At 48.9% G+C, this 15,682-nt stretch overlaps 1 protein-coding gene across 4 annotated transcripts; it reads right to left on the reverse strand.

Annotated features, from left to right (window-relative positions):
* Positions 1-6: 6 nt before the first annotated feature.
* On the reverse strand, positions 7-15,321 carry UPK1A (uroplakin 1A). Of its 4 annotated transcripts, XM_089902334.1 has the most exons (8): positions 14,988-15,321; positions 13,275-13,475; positions 12,235-12,309; positions 10,139-10,213; positions 9,898-10,005; positions 7,998-8,177; positions 6,594-6,677; positions 8-6,514 (listed from the first exon to the last, which is right to left on the reverse strand). In XM_089902334.1, the coding sequence occupies exons 1-8, from the start codon at positions 15,234-15,236 to the stop codon at positions 6,470-6,472; spliced, it is 1,017 nt and encodes a 338-aa protein (XP_089758460.1). In that variant the 5' UTR covers positions 15,237-15,321; the 3' UTR covers positions 8-6,469. The 4 variants fall into 4 exon arrangements, with proteins under 4 accessions (XP_022442108.2, XP_089758460.1, XP_022442107.2 ...); XM_022586399.3 differs by lacking the exon at positions 12,235-12,309 and having other exon boundaries at positions 9-6,514; XM_089902333.1 differs by lacking the exon at positions 12,235-12,309 and having other exon boundaries at positions 9-6,514; positions 13,275-13,502; positions 14,988-15,079.
* Positions 15,322-15,682: the final 361 nt, after the last annotated feature.

Genomic DNA, 15,682 nt, shown 5'->3' on the forward strand with positions numbered 1-15,682 from the left:
AGACCAACAAGCCCCCAGCCACCCCATAGCTGACTGCAGCTGCGTGGGTACGCCCAGGTGAGAAAAACTGAAGAGCTGCCTGGCTGACTGCGCTCAGCCCAAATGGTCCCACAGAATCAGCAGCTAAAAATTAATCATTATTTTAAGTCACTGTGTTTTGGCGTGTTAACAAAATTAACCAGTATACCCTGGGCTAGAGCGGTTTCTAGGCAACAAATATACTTGCTTTGGCTCTGGGTATACATCTTGAAAGCTGAAAAATCCCTTCAGTTTCTAGACCTGTTCCCTCAATTTTCTGAATACATTTTTATGAGATGAATTTTAGTGCCAGGGATCAAATGCCAGGATCTTTTGATCATTTTTTCCAGCAGCCCTAGAAGTGGCTCTTCAAAAAGACCATTTTCTCTGTTTTTCATCTTTGTATTTCCATTTGAAGACCATCTGAAAAGACAGTGAGAAATCAGGATTCTATTTCCTGTTTTCGATAGGTTTCTTACTTGGGTTAAGGGGTGCGTCCCTAGCTGGGTTAATGAAGGTGGCTTAGGAAAGTGTGGAGAAGAACCCCAGCCACCTGCTGGTCACAGCTCCGTTGGAACAACAAGGAAGAACCGGAATCTGGAGAGAACCCCTAACTTCTGCCGTGTCCCTCCAGCGCCCTCTACTCACAAGACCTAACCTTGTGCTAAATGATACATGGAATTTAGAGGCATAGCCATGATATGTTTTTCGAAACCAAGAAATTCACACTAGTACAGGACTATTAACTAAACTCCAGACATTATTTGGATTGCACTAGTTTTTCCACTAATGTCTTGTCTTTTCAGGATCCAATATAGGATATCACATTGCATTTAGCATACATTCAGTTTTTTCTTTGTTTAATTTTTAAATTTTATTTATTTTTTATACAGCAGGTTCTTATTAGTTATCTATTACATATTATAATTACATAATTATAATTACATAATATCTATACATATTAGTGTATATATGTCAATCCCAATCTCCCAATTCATCCCACCATCCCCCCGGCCACTTTCCCCCTTGGTGTCCATACGTTTGTTCTCTACATCTGTGTCTCTATTTCTGCCCTGCAAACCGGTTCAGCTGTACCATTTTTCTAGGTTCCACGTATATGTGTTAATATATGATATTTGTTTTTCTCTTTCTGACTTACTTCACTCTAGCATACATTCAGTTTTGCACGTTGCATTTTTCTCAGTGAACAATCTATCTTGGAGATGATTTCATATCAGCAAATATAAATGTAGCTCCCTTGAAACTTAGCTGCAGAGTATTCTATGGTATGAGAAAATGAATTGTATAACTAGTTCTCTTCTGATGTGATTCAGGCTGTTTCTCAGTTATTGCTTTTCTGTTACCCTTGTACATGGGTCTTTGCACACTCTCGGGAGTGTATATGCAGGATAGATTCCCAGAGGTGGAATCGGGTGGGTCAAAGGGGCGTGGGTTTTACATTTCAGTGAAGAAGGCAACTTGCTCTCATGGAAGGAGTGTAAGCAACAGTGTATGTAGTCAGAGGTGTGTGCCTGCTTGATTGCTATAATATACATTAGTTTATTCTTTCCATTCTATGATCTCCAGTGGTGAAAGAGAGGTTGGTTCAATGGGACAGGAGGGTGGACTTCCCTGGTGGTCCAGCAGTTAGGACTATGCGCTTCCACTGCAGGGGGCACAGGTTAGACCCCTGCTCGGGGAACTAAGATCCCGCCAGCTGTGCGGCACGGCCAAAATTTAAAAAACTAAAAGGGGGGACAGGAGGGAGAGATAGGCTTGGGGAAGTAGCAAGGAGACAGGCCACAGGGCCCCTCAGTGCCGGGCTGAGCAGCTGGACTTTGTGCTGAGGGCACTGGGGAGCCACGGAGGGTTAGAGGCCGGATCCAGCTCTGGACAGACATGGTCCTATAGAGGTGCAGTAGGAACAGCCATCGAATGGCTGCCTCACTCTTGGGTGGTCCTGGGAGCCTCACTCACCTGGCGCTCAACTCTTTGCTCCTCTCTCACCCACAGGAGTGGGCCTCTGGGTGAAAAGGCCAGGGCAGACAAACCCGTCCTGCCAGCCGAGGCCTGCCTTGGCCAGGCCGCACTGCTGCCATTCCAGCTGAGCAAATATGTGGCCAGATGAAGCCAGAGAAGGGAGTGGCAGATGTGGGACAGAGGCGGAGGCCCCGTACCTGCTGCCCAGAGGCCAGCTTGACTCCAAGACCCCAGCATCTGACAAGGCCTGACCTGTTTTAACGGCTCAGGTAAAGTCTGAAAATGTTTAGCAAGGTAATTCTTTTCTCAGTACACATCTCATGTCCTACAGTGAAGTTTTTATTAATATTTATTTTTTTTCTTCTTTAAAAAGATTATCAATCATTACCCGTTCATCCATCCGTCTCTCTATTATTCATCTATTTTATTTATACAGTTACTACCAGAAGTGAAAAATCAAGAGCAGCTTGTTTGTAGTTGTCTGCAGTGGGCGCTGGAGATGGGGTGGGGCAGGTGTCTGGTTTTCCCAGCTCTGGTCTCTCTGAAGTTGCTCAGTGGTGAGCTGCCTTTAAGTTTCCTTTGCCAGTCACTTATTTGGATCTTACTTGAAACAGAAAGGCCTACAGAGGGACACCCACTTCTTCTGCTTCAGGAACTGTCTATCGGAAATTGGATCACATCCCATTCCACCGGGCAAATTTGAGCTCCACTGTTACATTGCAATAGCCAACGTGAGATTGATGGCTAGAGAGGAGTATCTGTCTTCAGGAGGCTGTGGTTGTATGATCAGAACTAGCTCTGAGTAGGAGTGTTAAGAAAAATCAACTGAGTAAATCTGAAGATCTAATTGGTTTCATTCAACAAGTCATGAATTAGGCAGCATCCCGTCTAGTAAGTAGAAAGGAGCTCTCTTAATATTTATTTTTATTGGAGGACAAAAGCAAGAGTCATCATAGAATATTTGGAAAATACCAAAATGCCCAAGGAATGAAATAAAAATCCCCCTCAAGTGTCTCTTCTTCCTTGATAACCAAGGCTAACCTTTGGGAGACTGTGTTTTACAACTTTAACACAAACACACACATACTTGAATTTTTATCAGAAAAGCAATCATACTTGGCATGCCTTTTTGTAATCTCCTTTTTTCACTTAACAGTGAAAAAAGGTATTCTCCCACGACATTAAATATTCTTTTGCAGTGTGACGTTTAAGGAAAAATTCGATTTTAGGCATATCAATCTCCACTAACTCCACAAACGTTCTTGAAGGACCCTCAGGCAAAAAGCATTATATTAACGCTAACATATGCCAAGCCCATGGGTTGAACATCTCTCAGCGAAAGCACCAAGCATTTTCAGGTATGATTTGACTTTTGAAAGCACAGATATGTGAGTCACTTCGATGAGCTGGCTACGGTACATCGAGGCGGTGGAGCCCCAAACCTTTGAAACTGGGACTCACCAGACACAGTAGCAGCCTTATCCGGCAGTTTATTTCTGCATTTGGTTCTGATGGCACAGAATTTAGAAAATTCCCGATTCATAGTAAAGAGGTCTATGGGTTCCGGAGCTCTTAGAATGTATTGGACCCTAAGCTATGCGGTAGGGACTGCTAGAACCCCATTTTATAGAGGGGCACATGGAGGCTCAGAGTGTGGTGGAGGTGTGGTGAGAACCCAGTACTGCCTCTCTGCCTTTCTCAGAGAATCTAAGTCACGGGCTGGGTCACTGTGAACTTGCTCCTGAGGGCACACCGGAATTTAAAAGTAGATTGGGATGAAATCCCCCCTTTCCTTGACATGTTTACAACGTGGTCAAATATGTGCTCAGGCATGGGGGAGAAGTTTCATTCCAGGGCCTGCAGAAAAGCCTGTTAGGCCAGTTAACCTGGAGGGACTCTTGTGTGTTAAAATATGGTATGTGTAACAACCACACGGCATTAAAAAAAATTCTGGCTTGAAAAGCAAAGCTGTACATTGTTTAGTATCTTAGAAACCCCTTTACTAGTTTTTGTTTTTGAAAAGTAATAGATTATCTTTACGAACATCTTTTTCAAACATTATAAAGATATATATGGTGTGAAAATTCCTCCTCTGGGCCCTCTATCCCATACCATATATATACGTATATAGAATTTTTACAAAAATGAAATCACTTATGCTTATTCTGCTCCTTGCCTTATCTACTTACAACAGAGCATGATGATCGATGACACAACTATACTCTGGAATACACTGCAACAGTCAAAAAAAATAAAAAGAGGTGAATTCATATATACTGACATGGAAAGATGCCCAAAATATACAGCTAAGTGAAGGAAACAAGTTGCAAAGCAATATTTGAAGTGTGTGTGTATGTGCGTGCTCATATAAGTATATATAGATATGTCGATATAAACTTTTGAAAAGCCAAAAAGGACATTTATCATGTATTAATAGCAGTTATCTACAGATTTTGGGGGGAGTTTACTGGGGAGTGGAACATGGGACACTTCCATTTGTAAATTTTTATAATCTTTTAAGCGGAAGAGTTATCAATGATTTTTAAAAGTATTTTCCCTAATTCTTCTAAAAATTATTTTAAAAACCTTGACCCATTTATTTTAAGAGACAAGACCTACCCTTCATATGCAACTACAGGGATAAAAGTACCGTATGTGGTTTGCAAGTGTTTCTACTTGCATTTCTTGGAGATTTTTTTCATGTTAAAACATTATTTTTTACTACTGTGTGTGGTATTCTAGAGAATAGACATAGCATAGCTAATTTAACCAGTCCCCTACTGATGTTCATTTAGGTTACTGTAATGAACTTTCTAATTCTTTATACCATTATGACATCTTTTTATATCAGTTCACATAGATCTATCTTCTTTTTAACAGCCACAGAGAATTCCAGTCCAAGGATATAACACCAGTTGTACATCCCACCCCCTGCTGATGGAGGTTAGGTTGTTTCCAATTTTTCACCCTAATAGATTCACCCAATACAGATTTTTTTTAAAGTATATTTTCAAAAGCTGACATCTGAATTCAGCATTTGCAGACCATCTGCAGACCAGTAGAGTAAACGAGGACCCTGAGAAACCTCATTTGATGGGGAAGGAAGACAAACTCTCCTCACAGGGCCTAATTGCTGTAAAGTGGCCAGAGCATGAGCCTGCTTCAGAGAGGACAAAAGAGCAGTGATGAGATCCTTAAAACTGTTTGCTCTCATGCACCCCTTAGAGAAACTTCTGGAAGCTTTAGTCCCTAGTAGGAGGATGTCTGTCACCTGTACTGGCCCAGCATCCCTGCACTCTGATTTTCCTTTGGTAAACAACCCCCTTTCCTAACACCACCCCTGGATGCATCCTTAGCAGGAATGTTAATCCATAGAGCCTGACCTTCCCCAACCAAAGAGTGGGTCTAGAACCTAAACCAAGTCAGTGAGATTTAATCCCTAACCTTGGCAAAAGTTATTGGGAAAGAGGCCCTTTCTCGCCGCTCTGTTGCCTAGCTATAAAGATGTAAGTCTGGTGTCGCCAGAGAAATCCTGCCTGAGAATGAAGCAGGTTTCCTGGACACCTAGACTGAACCCCTGGATCCAGACATGCCTGAAGCTAGCCTTACTGACTCAGTTACACGAGCCAATACTTTCTATTTTGTGTTTCAGTCAGTGCCAGTTGGGTTTCTGCCACTTCCATTGGAAGAGTTCTGGTTCATTCGCCTCGGCCTCTGAAGAAAACAAATTAACTCATTCAAGCAGTATTTATTGAATATCCATGCTCAGCCCTGTGCCGGGCAATACTGGGGATATTAAAGTAACCATAACAGAACTTGTCCCTCCCCTCATGGCAGTCCCAGTCTACCAGAGCTTAAATAGACAATCACAAACTATTCAGTGATGGTGACGACATCCAGCATGAAGAAGGAGCTCAGGGAGCTACTAGAGAGGCATCCGCGAGTGGGGTGGTAAGATCAGGGAAGGGTACCCCCCCCACAGGACATGACTTCAAGTTGACACTGAAAGATGGGCCAGGAATCAGCCAAGTGAGATGGGGTTAAGGTCTAAGGGTCCGTGTACACGTGTCCAGGGGTTTCAGGGCACCCCAACTCCCAGCAGGGCTCAGAAACCTGGTAAAACATCTTTGGAGGGGCCTGGTGGTGCAGCGGTTGAGAGTCCGCCTGCCGATGCAGGGGACACGGGTTCATGCCCCGGTCCGGGAAGATCCCACATGCTGCGGAGCGGCTGGGCCCGTGAGCCATGGCCGCTGAGCCTGCGCGTCCGGAGCCTGTGCTCCGCAACGGGAGAGGCCACAACAGTGAGAGGCCCGCGTACCGCAAAAAAAACAAAACAAAACAAAACAAAAAACTTTGGAGTGGAGGGAGGGAAGGGTGGAGGAGGTGGGGAAGGGAGAGGTGGGGTGGCGTCGCAGCTGGAGGGAGCGGAGCCAGGGGAGCTGAGTGTGCACGTGGGCTTCCCTTCTCTTCCTCACAACGTGCTGTAGAAACGCATGGCCATCAGCATCACAGGAAGCTGGAGGGGAGGAGGCAGGTGAGGGGCGCCCCAGCCTCACAGCCGCATCCCACCCAGCCCACAGGCTCCCGCCTCTCACCGTCCACATCAGGATGGCGAACCCAAACCATGAGATGCCCCACGTGTAGCTGTCGATGGCGTGGCCAATGTGTTCGAAGCAGCCCTGGGCAGGGGGAACATGGGGGTCTGAGAAAATGCCCTGGGGGGGAGGCTGGCTGCTGAAAGCAAGAGTCACTGGGCGCCCTTGGGAAAGTCACTTCCTGCCTCGAGCCTTGGTTTTCTTACCTGTGGGACCATGAGGAAGTGGGTTTCTCACCCTGGGGATCACGGTAGTGTCTCCCTCCCAGGGCGGTTTCAGGGCGCCAGGGATGTGATGTTAACCCAGGCCCTGCACGAGCAGGTGCTGCCCCGATGGTGCCTATGACAGTCTGAGGGTGATTTTGTTTTGGGCTGGCTTTCCATGCTGCCCCCAAGTTCCAAGGGTTTGAAATACGCCTTTAGGATCAGTCCAGTTCTGACACCTCCTCATTTGGAGGTAAGGCTGAGTGGGCCCAGAGCCCCACACCTGTCGCCTTCATGTAGACCCCTGCTTGGCCCAACTTGGAAGCAGCCAAAAACAAAGGTTCAGGGTGTGTGCCCTGGAGTCAGGCAGGACGGAGCTGGGGGCCAGCTCTGCCGCTTGTTGGCTATGGGGCCTAGCTATGATTCTGACCCTCTGAGCCTCAGTTTTGCTATCTGTGAAACGGCGATCTTTGACAGCACTGCCCTCCGAAAGCAGTCGTGGTGATTCTGTGAGATGACGCATGAAAGCACTCTGCAGAGAGCCAGGGTTCAAGGAAGGGCTGTCCGACTCTGGTGGCGGTGATGGTCTGCATACAGGCTCCCCTCTCTGTGACACCTGATCTAAGGCATGACGGTGAAGGGCCCCCAGGCAGCGAAGGGGACCGGTTCTCCTCCTCTGGTTTCTCTCTCTGCCTCTGCGCTCCCTTTGCAGGAGTTAAAGCACCTGGTTGGGGCCTGACTGCCTGAAATCACATCCCAACTCCAACCGTCACCAGCGAGGCCCATCATCTGTGGAATGAGGTGATTATAACCTTCACCTCATAAGGCTGTGGTGAGAATTAAATAGGGTAAAAGCTTAAGGCACCTACAAGGAGGCCTGGTACAAAGTATCAGCTCGATAAATGTTGGTTGTTATTGGCGTTGTGCTGCTGATACCGTTATTGTTGCTCTTATCCCCAGACAACCTGAGAAAAGTTTCGGGCGCCACCAGGTCTGGATCAGATCAAACCGGAACCGGGGTTCATCCCGCTGACTTGCAGAGGGAGGGAGGGACAGATGGAGAGTTGAGAGAGTCAGAGGGAGGGGAGAGAAGGAGAAAGCCAGATGGGAGGGAGGAGCAGACAGACAGACAGGGAGGGAAAAAGAAGAACCAGAGAGGGCCAGAGAGACCCACAGACACAGCAGGGGGGAGGAGACACACCTTGGTGAACAGGTAGTCCAAGTGGCCCAGGCGGCAGCCTTCTTCACTGAGGGGGATGAAGTTGCCAGTCCGTCGACAGCACAGCGGGGGCCAGGGGAACACCACCTCTGGGGTGGTGGCCCGGAAGGCTGATGTGAAGTTCACCCAATCCATGGGACCTGACGTGCCACAGCACTCTTGCTGGAGAGAGAGGCAGGGGTCAGGAGGACTCTGGCTCAGAGAGGACAGCCGCTCCCCTGAGGTCACACAGCGAGGAAGGATAAGGTTGGCCTGCACTTCCCCACATCCTGGGCCTCCTCGAAGAGGGGCAGCAGTGTCTGTGTGTGAGCAAAGGAGCAGAAGATACTGGTCCCAGCACCCCGAGGCTGATGGGGGATTTGGCTCAAACCCACACTCTTGATTTATTTTAAATTTTTTTGAAAAAAAAATTCATTGGAGAAAAAATTTTTTTAATTAGCTGTCAACAAAACCTGAGGTAAATGACACCAAAAGGCAGATTTCTGGCTTCTCCTGACCCCCGTGGGTGTTTAATTTGTGACTCTCAAATGATGAAAACATAGGCTCCTTCAAACCTGGGTCTCAGTCCAGGCTAGCTGCATGACGAACCAAATGGGAACCTCAATTTCCCTTGGGTCCTCAATATTCTCCTCTTGTGCTGCCGTATCTTGTTGAGTTTAATTAAGAATGTGGCTTCTGGAAGCCGGCAGCCTGGGTTTGAGTCCTTTTGGTTCTGTGACCTACCAGCTGCGTGACCTCGTGCAAACCCTCGGCTTCCTGCCTTGGTTTCCTCACCGCTAAAGAGCTGATCTTCTTTATGGACTGGTTGTAAGGATTAAATAAGCTTGAAAGTGCTTTGAATGGCGCTAAACAAAAGATAGCGCTCTTTAATGTTTGTTGTTTTTTTTTTTTGCAGTACGCCGGGCCTCTCACTGTTGTGGCCTCTCCCATTGCAGAGCACAGGCTCCGGACGCGCAGGCTCAGCGGCCATGGCTCACGGGCCCAACCGCTCCGCGGCATGTGGAATCCTCCAGGAGTGGGGCATGAACCCGTGTCCCCTGCATCGGCAGGTGGACTCTCAACCACTGCGCCACCAGGGAAGCCCTGTTGTTATTTTTTTAATTGAACAATTCTTTTTTTTTTTTGGCCGCTGCCTCGCCGCTATGCAGATCTTAGTTACCCAGCTAGGGATCAAACCCGTGTCCCCTGTGGTGGAAGCATGGAGTCATAACCACTGGACCACCATCTGTTATTATTATTACTATTGTTACTATTAAGACAGCAGGTGTGGACTTCCCTGGTTGCCCAGTGGTTAAGAATCCGCCTGCCAATGCAGGGGACATGGGTTCGAGCCCTGGTCCGGGAAGATCCCACATGCCGCGGAGCAACTAAGCCTGTGCGCCACAACTACTGAGCCTGGGCTCTAGAGCCCGCGAACCACAACTACTGAGCCTGCGTGCCGCAACTACTGAAGTTCGCGTGCCTAGAGCCCATGGTCCTCAACAAGAGAAGCCCGCGCACCTCAACGAAGAGTAACCCCTGCTCGCCGCAACTTGAAAAAGCCCGCGCACAGCAGCAAAGACCCAACGCAGCCAAAAAAAAAAAAAAAAAAAAAAAAGATAGCATGTGCAATGGTTAAGAGCAGGGGCTCTGGATCTAGGTTTGGATCCCAGCTCTGCCCCTTACCAACCATATGACCCTGGGCAAGTGACTTTCCCTCTTTTGGGCCTGTTTTCATCCCGAAAATGGCAAGGACCAGAGCCTCTCCCTCATAAGAACCACAGGAGTGGATATCATCTACCGGTGGGCATAATGGGAACCCTGATGGGGGCCATAATGGGAGACCTGGTCAGAGCCTCAGCTCTTCCAGCCCTCCCCACCCATCCTGCCTACCCTCGCCCACCTCAATCATGATGCGATCCCAGAGGCGGGTGAGTTCCCGGCCCTGGTCCGAGTCTGCACTGTAGAAGGTGAGCATCTGCTTGGTGATCAGGGATGGGCTGGACACCATCTGCAGTGGGCCGGGAAGAACAGGATCCAGCGGGGCTGGGTGGGGAGAGAGATCGACCTCCACTACCGGCCCAAGACCCTCACCAAACTCCCCCTGGAAGTCATGCCCCTCCCCTGTCCTCCCCCCGACTCACGTAGTCTCGGTGGGTGTAGGACGTGATGCAGGAGGCGCACTCAAAGATGTAGACAGTGAACATGAGCACCAGGTACTGCGCAGAGATGGAGGAAGGGTCACAGGGACAGCCCTGGCAGGGCAAAGCCTGTGAAGTCACACCCCTCAAGGGATGGATCCGTGATGGGAATGCAATTTTTTTTTTTTTTTTGGCCATGCCCCGACCAGGGATGGAACCTGGTCCTGGTGGCAAAAGCACCGAGTCCTCACCACTGGACCGCCAGGGAATTCCCAGAAACACAATTTTTTAAAAAGTATAGGACGTGGATAAAGAAGATGTGGCACATATATACAATGGAATATTACTCAGCCATAAAAAGGAATGAAACTGAGTTATTTGTAGTGAGGTGGATGGACCTAGAGACTGTCATACAGAGTGAAGTAAGTCAGAAAGAGAAAAACAAATACCGTATGCTAATGCATATATATGGAATCTAAAAAAAAAAAAATGGTCATGAAGAACGTAGGGGCAAGATGGGAATAAAGATGCAGACCTACTAGAGAATGGACTTGAGGACACGGGGAGGGGGAAGGGTAAGCTGGGACAAAGTGAGAGAGTGGCATGGACTTATAAATACTACCAAATGTAAAATAGATAGCTAGTGGGAAGCACCGCATAGCACAGGGAGATCAGCTCGTTGCTTTGTGACCACCTAGAGGGGTGGGATAGGGAGGGTGGGAGGGAGACGCAAGAGGGAGGAGATATGGGGATATATGTATACGTGTAGCTGATTCACTTTGTTATAAAGCAGAAACGAACACAACATTGTAAAGCAATTATACTCCAATAAAGATGTTAAAAAAAAAAAGTATAGGACAATGTGAATGGAAACATCTACGTGGGGGATATACAGGTGTTCACCGTGCAAGTCTTTACCTTTTCTGTATGTTTGAAATTTTTAAAAATAAAACGTTACAGGACAATGCAATCAACAAAAATATGTAAGGTATTCCCTTAACTGTTAACTGTTGGCTTGGATGCAGTAAAATGAATGCCTACTGTAGAAAAGAAAAAAATAAAGACATTCCTGAGACAACCAGGGACATCTGAACACAGATTGGGTATTGGAAGATAGATAGGAAGGGACTGGGGTGAATTTTGCACGACGTGCCCACAGTATGGTGATTGGGGAAAGCAAAACAAAACAAAAAACCCCAAACCTGAAAAAGCTCTTTAATTGGTGTTCAATGAAAATTATTTTTCTGATCCTCAGCTGTCCCCTCCCCTCACCCTTAAAGCAACAGGGCGTGGGGTGTGGATGTGCCAGCTCCACTGCCCAGACAAGATGATGTGGCCACACATGCCTGGCTGCTTTAAAACCACGTCCTTATCACTCAGAGAAATGTGCACGCCGGTATTTACAGGGAAGTGACTTGGTGTCTGGAATGTGCTTCAAAATACCCCAGGAAAGAAAAATGTGGGCAGGCAGAGGGTAGGGGTAGAGGGGACGATGTGCGGGTGATATTGTGGAAACCAGGTGATAGGTACACAGGGTGCATCGTGCCATTCACTCTAGTCTGTTTGAAATTTCCCATAACAATTGAAAAAAAAATCTGTGTCTTAGTTAATGACAAACTAATAGGAGAGACAGACACAGACCTTTTTTCTTTTACTAGTTGGGTGAACTTTTAGGACTTTGGTTAAATTGTTCTGCCAGAGAACTAGATGCAGGAAAGAAAGGAAAAAAAAGAAGAAAAGGAAAGGAAAAGAGCCTTTCCATGGCTCCACGTTACTCATAGAGAAGCCAAAGTCTTTACCAAGGCTTGCAGGTCCACCTAATAGGACCACCTCCGCTCTCTCCCCTCTCTCCCCTCAAGGCCAGCAAGCCTCCCCCCGCTGCTGTTTTCCTCCCCTGTCCGTCCTCTCACTCAGTCACTCACTCACCCCCACTTGGCTCCAGCCACACTGAACTCCTGTCCCCTCTGGCTTCAGAGCCTTTGCTCTTGCTGTTCCCTCCACCTGGAATGCTCTTTCTGCAGATACTCATGCGGCTCACTCCCTTACCAATCCCCCGCAACCCCTCACCAGCCCCCGCCCAGGGTCTTCGCTTTCTCTGCCTGCAAGATCTTCCCTTTCCCATCCCCAGCTCCAGCTCTCCCTTGCCTGGTCACTGTCTCCCCCATGAGAGTATCCTCCCCCACAGCAAGGGCTTTTATGGTTTGCTCACAAAATAGCCTAGCGCCTGGCGCAGGGTTTGGCACATGGTTCTTGCTGTATAAACATTTGTGGATTGGATAAGTAGCTGCTCTTGGGAATCCAAAAAGCCCTCAGCTGGGGAAAACCCAGCGTTGGCTCTGTGTCAGTGGGGCCAGGATTGGAATCCCTGGTCTCCCTATCATTTGGGCTGTGGGCCTCTTTGAACCTCAGTTTCCTCATCTGGTAAATGGGCAGAGAAGCACTGACTTCAGACGGATTCTGGGAGGATTGAAGGAGCTCATTTTCTAAACTGCTTAGCCTAGTGTCAGAACGTGAGCGGTACTTGGGGAGTGTGGGTTATTGCTGTGGGCAGAGGTTAGGAGCCTAGGCTCAAGCACTGAAGTGCTCAGGTTTAAATCCTGGCGCTGTCACTCACTTGCTGTGCCACCCTGGATAAGTAGATTCACTTCTCTGAGCCTCAGTCTCAACTCTGTCAAATGGGCCATGAAGATGATAATGATGAAGGTGATGATGGTACTTCATGGCGGGTTGTGAGGAGCAAATGAACTAATCTATGTAAAGCATGTAGAATGCAGTGAGCGCTCATTAAATGGTTGCTGTGCTATTATTATTGTCATTGTTATCAACAGAGCTCCCGAGCACAGACCCTGGAGACCAACCAGCTGAGGTTCAAATCCCAGTCCTGTTACTTAAGAGCCATCCTCCCAGGCAGAGCTGCCTTCCCTGCCTCCCCTGTGCCCCAGTTTTCTTTTCAAAATGGGGGTAACAGCTGAGCCTAGGTTGTTAGGTTATGGGCAGATTAAATGACCTGATTGCCACGAGGCCCAAGTGTGGTGCCATGCAGAACACACACTAGTAGCTGCGGTGTGGTTGTTATTACGACTCTGTGAGGATGACTTTTGTGCCCAGCCGTCCCCATCCCTTCCTCCTGGGGCCTCACCGTGAGCATCATGGACCGGTGGCGGCAGAGCACTGCGCCCACGCCAAAGCTGGCCACCACGAAGAAGGAGAAGCCGCAGAAGATGGCGATCCAGGCACCGGCGAAGACGTCATCCTTGCCCGAGACGCCCATCAGTGGGTACACGCGGTACTGGTCGGCAGTCACCCATACCGTTTCAGCAAACAGGGCCAGGCCTGACAGCTGGACAGGGCAGCCGGTTAGCAAGGCCTGCACGGGGGCAGCAGCCCCGGCTCCATGAGTCTCCGTGAGAAGGGCCTTCCCCATTCTGAGCCTCTACTGCCCTCTTGGTAAAGTGGACACATAGTAAGAGTGGCAAAGATGTCACCTTCCGTGAGCAGGGATGAAGGTGGGCAGGAGGCCATGAGGGAAGGGAGGACCCAGCCAGATCTCCACCCCCACCCACACCCCAGCTGCCAGTGGCTTCAAGGATACAAAGGGACGCTACATGCAAAGCCTGGCGCTCATGACTGGTACCGAGGAGATGCTAGGTTAGCCCGCCTCCCCTGAAGAGTGTTGCTATTCCCTGAGGAGGGGAGTCTGGCCTTGGCCAGAACTATTACAAAAGCATCAACCCTTTGATCCAGCAATTCCACTTGCAGGAGTCAATCCTCCAGATACACCTGCCCAGGCAGGAAAATCACACACCCACAAGGTTATTCCCCGCAGCACCGTGGGTAAAGGAGCCAGGATGCCACACAATGGAGGGCTGGGTGGTTGTGGAAAAGGACAGGGAGGCTGTCTGAGGACTCATGTGGACAGAGAATGTGCACAGGAGGGAATGGGAGGCACGGAGCAGGGTGTGGAATGAGCTACGTTTGGGGCAAGAAAGGGGAGAAAATAGGTGTATAGGTTCCCATTTGCTTGTATTTGCTTAAAGAAATATTGGAGAAAATAAAAATCTGGTTACCTGTTGGGATGGGGAACAAGGAGAGAGGAAGACTGCTCAGTGGATACCTTTGCCAACAATCAAACTAACTCTCACAGAGTATTTACTGTGCGCGTTGGTCCTTTAAACTGCTTTCTGTATGATAATCATCGTAGTTACCAGCTCTCCTGCACTACTGCTGTTATGGCCGACACAGATAGCAACCACGTGTGCCAAATTCTGGCCTAAGCACAAATCCAATAACTCATTTTATCCCCTCAGCATTCCTATTTTATCTCCATCTTACAGATGAGGACACTGAGGCCCAGAGAGGTTACATCACTGGCCCCAAGTCCCACAATAGGAAGTGACAGAGCTGAGATTTGAACCCAGGCTGTCTGGCTCCAGAGCCATGTACAGGTACCACGTAATTAAAAGACACTGTTATTATACATTACTATTGGAGTCCTGTGCGCCAGTCAGGCACCTTATGTCCATAATCATGTTAATGATGATAGCTGGCGCTGGTCAAGCACTTTTTTTGAGCTGAGGGCCATACATGGATTAATCCACACAACAATGCCCACAGTGTGGACATAATTTATAAATGGGGAAACAGGCACAGAGAAGTAAAGTCGCTTACTCAAGTTCACACAGCTGGGGAGAGGCAGAGCTGGGATTCGAATCGGGGCTGTTCTGACTTGAGAGCCAGGCGACACTGGCCATTAGGTGAGTCCTGAGCCCTCAGCTGTCCCACTCCCAGGCTCAGGACCGCCCCCCTCCTCTTCACCTGCCCACTGGGCTCCCAGCCCCAGGGAATGTCTCACCAGAATAATGATGTTTCCCACGACCAGCAGACCCACCACAACTGGGGACCCCTTCTCTGTTGTTGCTGCTGCCGCAGAAGCCATAGTCTTGCCTGGGACACACGAGCCGGGATGAGGCCAGGCAGGGGCCGGGAGAGGACCCACTACCCCATTCCACACCCCAGCTGCCAGGGGCTGCTGCCAGCTCTCTGATGGGCCCAAGCTAGTACCAAGTGTGCCCAGCTTCCCACAACCCCAGCAGTGGGCCATTTTACAGAGGAGGAGGGAGTTCCCTGGTTGGTCCAGTGGTTAGGACTCTGCGCTCCCACTGCAGGGGACATGGGTTCAATCCCTGGATGGGGAACCAAGGTCCCGCAAGCTGAGTGGCTTGGCCAAATAAAAAAGAAGAAACGAAGCCTTGGGTGGGGCAGTCACTGGCCAGAGCTCAGGGCTGCCCCCCACCCCTAGCCTCAGAACTCCCCAGCTCCCCCTGCCCATCCAGACCCCCAGAGCCCCGTCCTCACCTTCTCTGCCTGAAGCCTCTCTGGCCAGGCCCTCCCACAGTGGCTCCCTATATATGCCCAGGCCCGTCCTTGGGCCAGTTTCCTGGAAGCGGGGAGGGTGTCTGGAGGAGGGGACAAGAGGTCAAGCCTCAGTGTGGGAGAACAGTTTTATGAGACCCCTCCCCCAAGTGATTTACAGACCTGAAATTCCAG

This window comes from Delphinapterus leucas, chromosome 20 (genome assembly GCF_059928025.1).
Source record: "Delphinapterus leucas isolate spDelLeu-1000000601 "Yukka" chromosome 20, BTC_Dleu_Yukka2, whole genome shotgun sequence".
Lineage (NCBI taxonomy): Eukaryota > Metazoa > Chordata > Mammalia > Artiodactyla > Monodontidae > Delphinapterus > Delphinapterus leucas.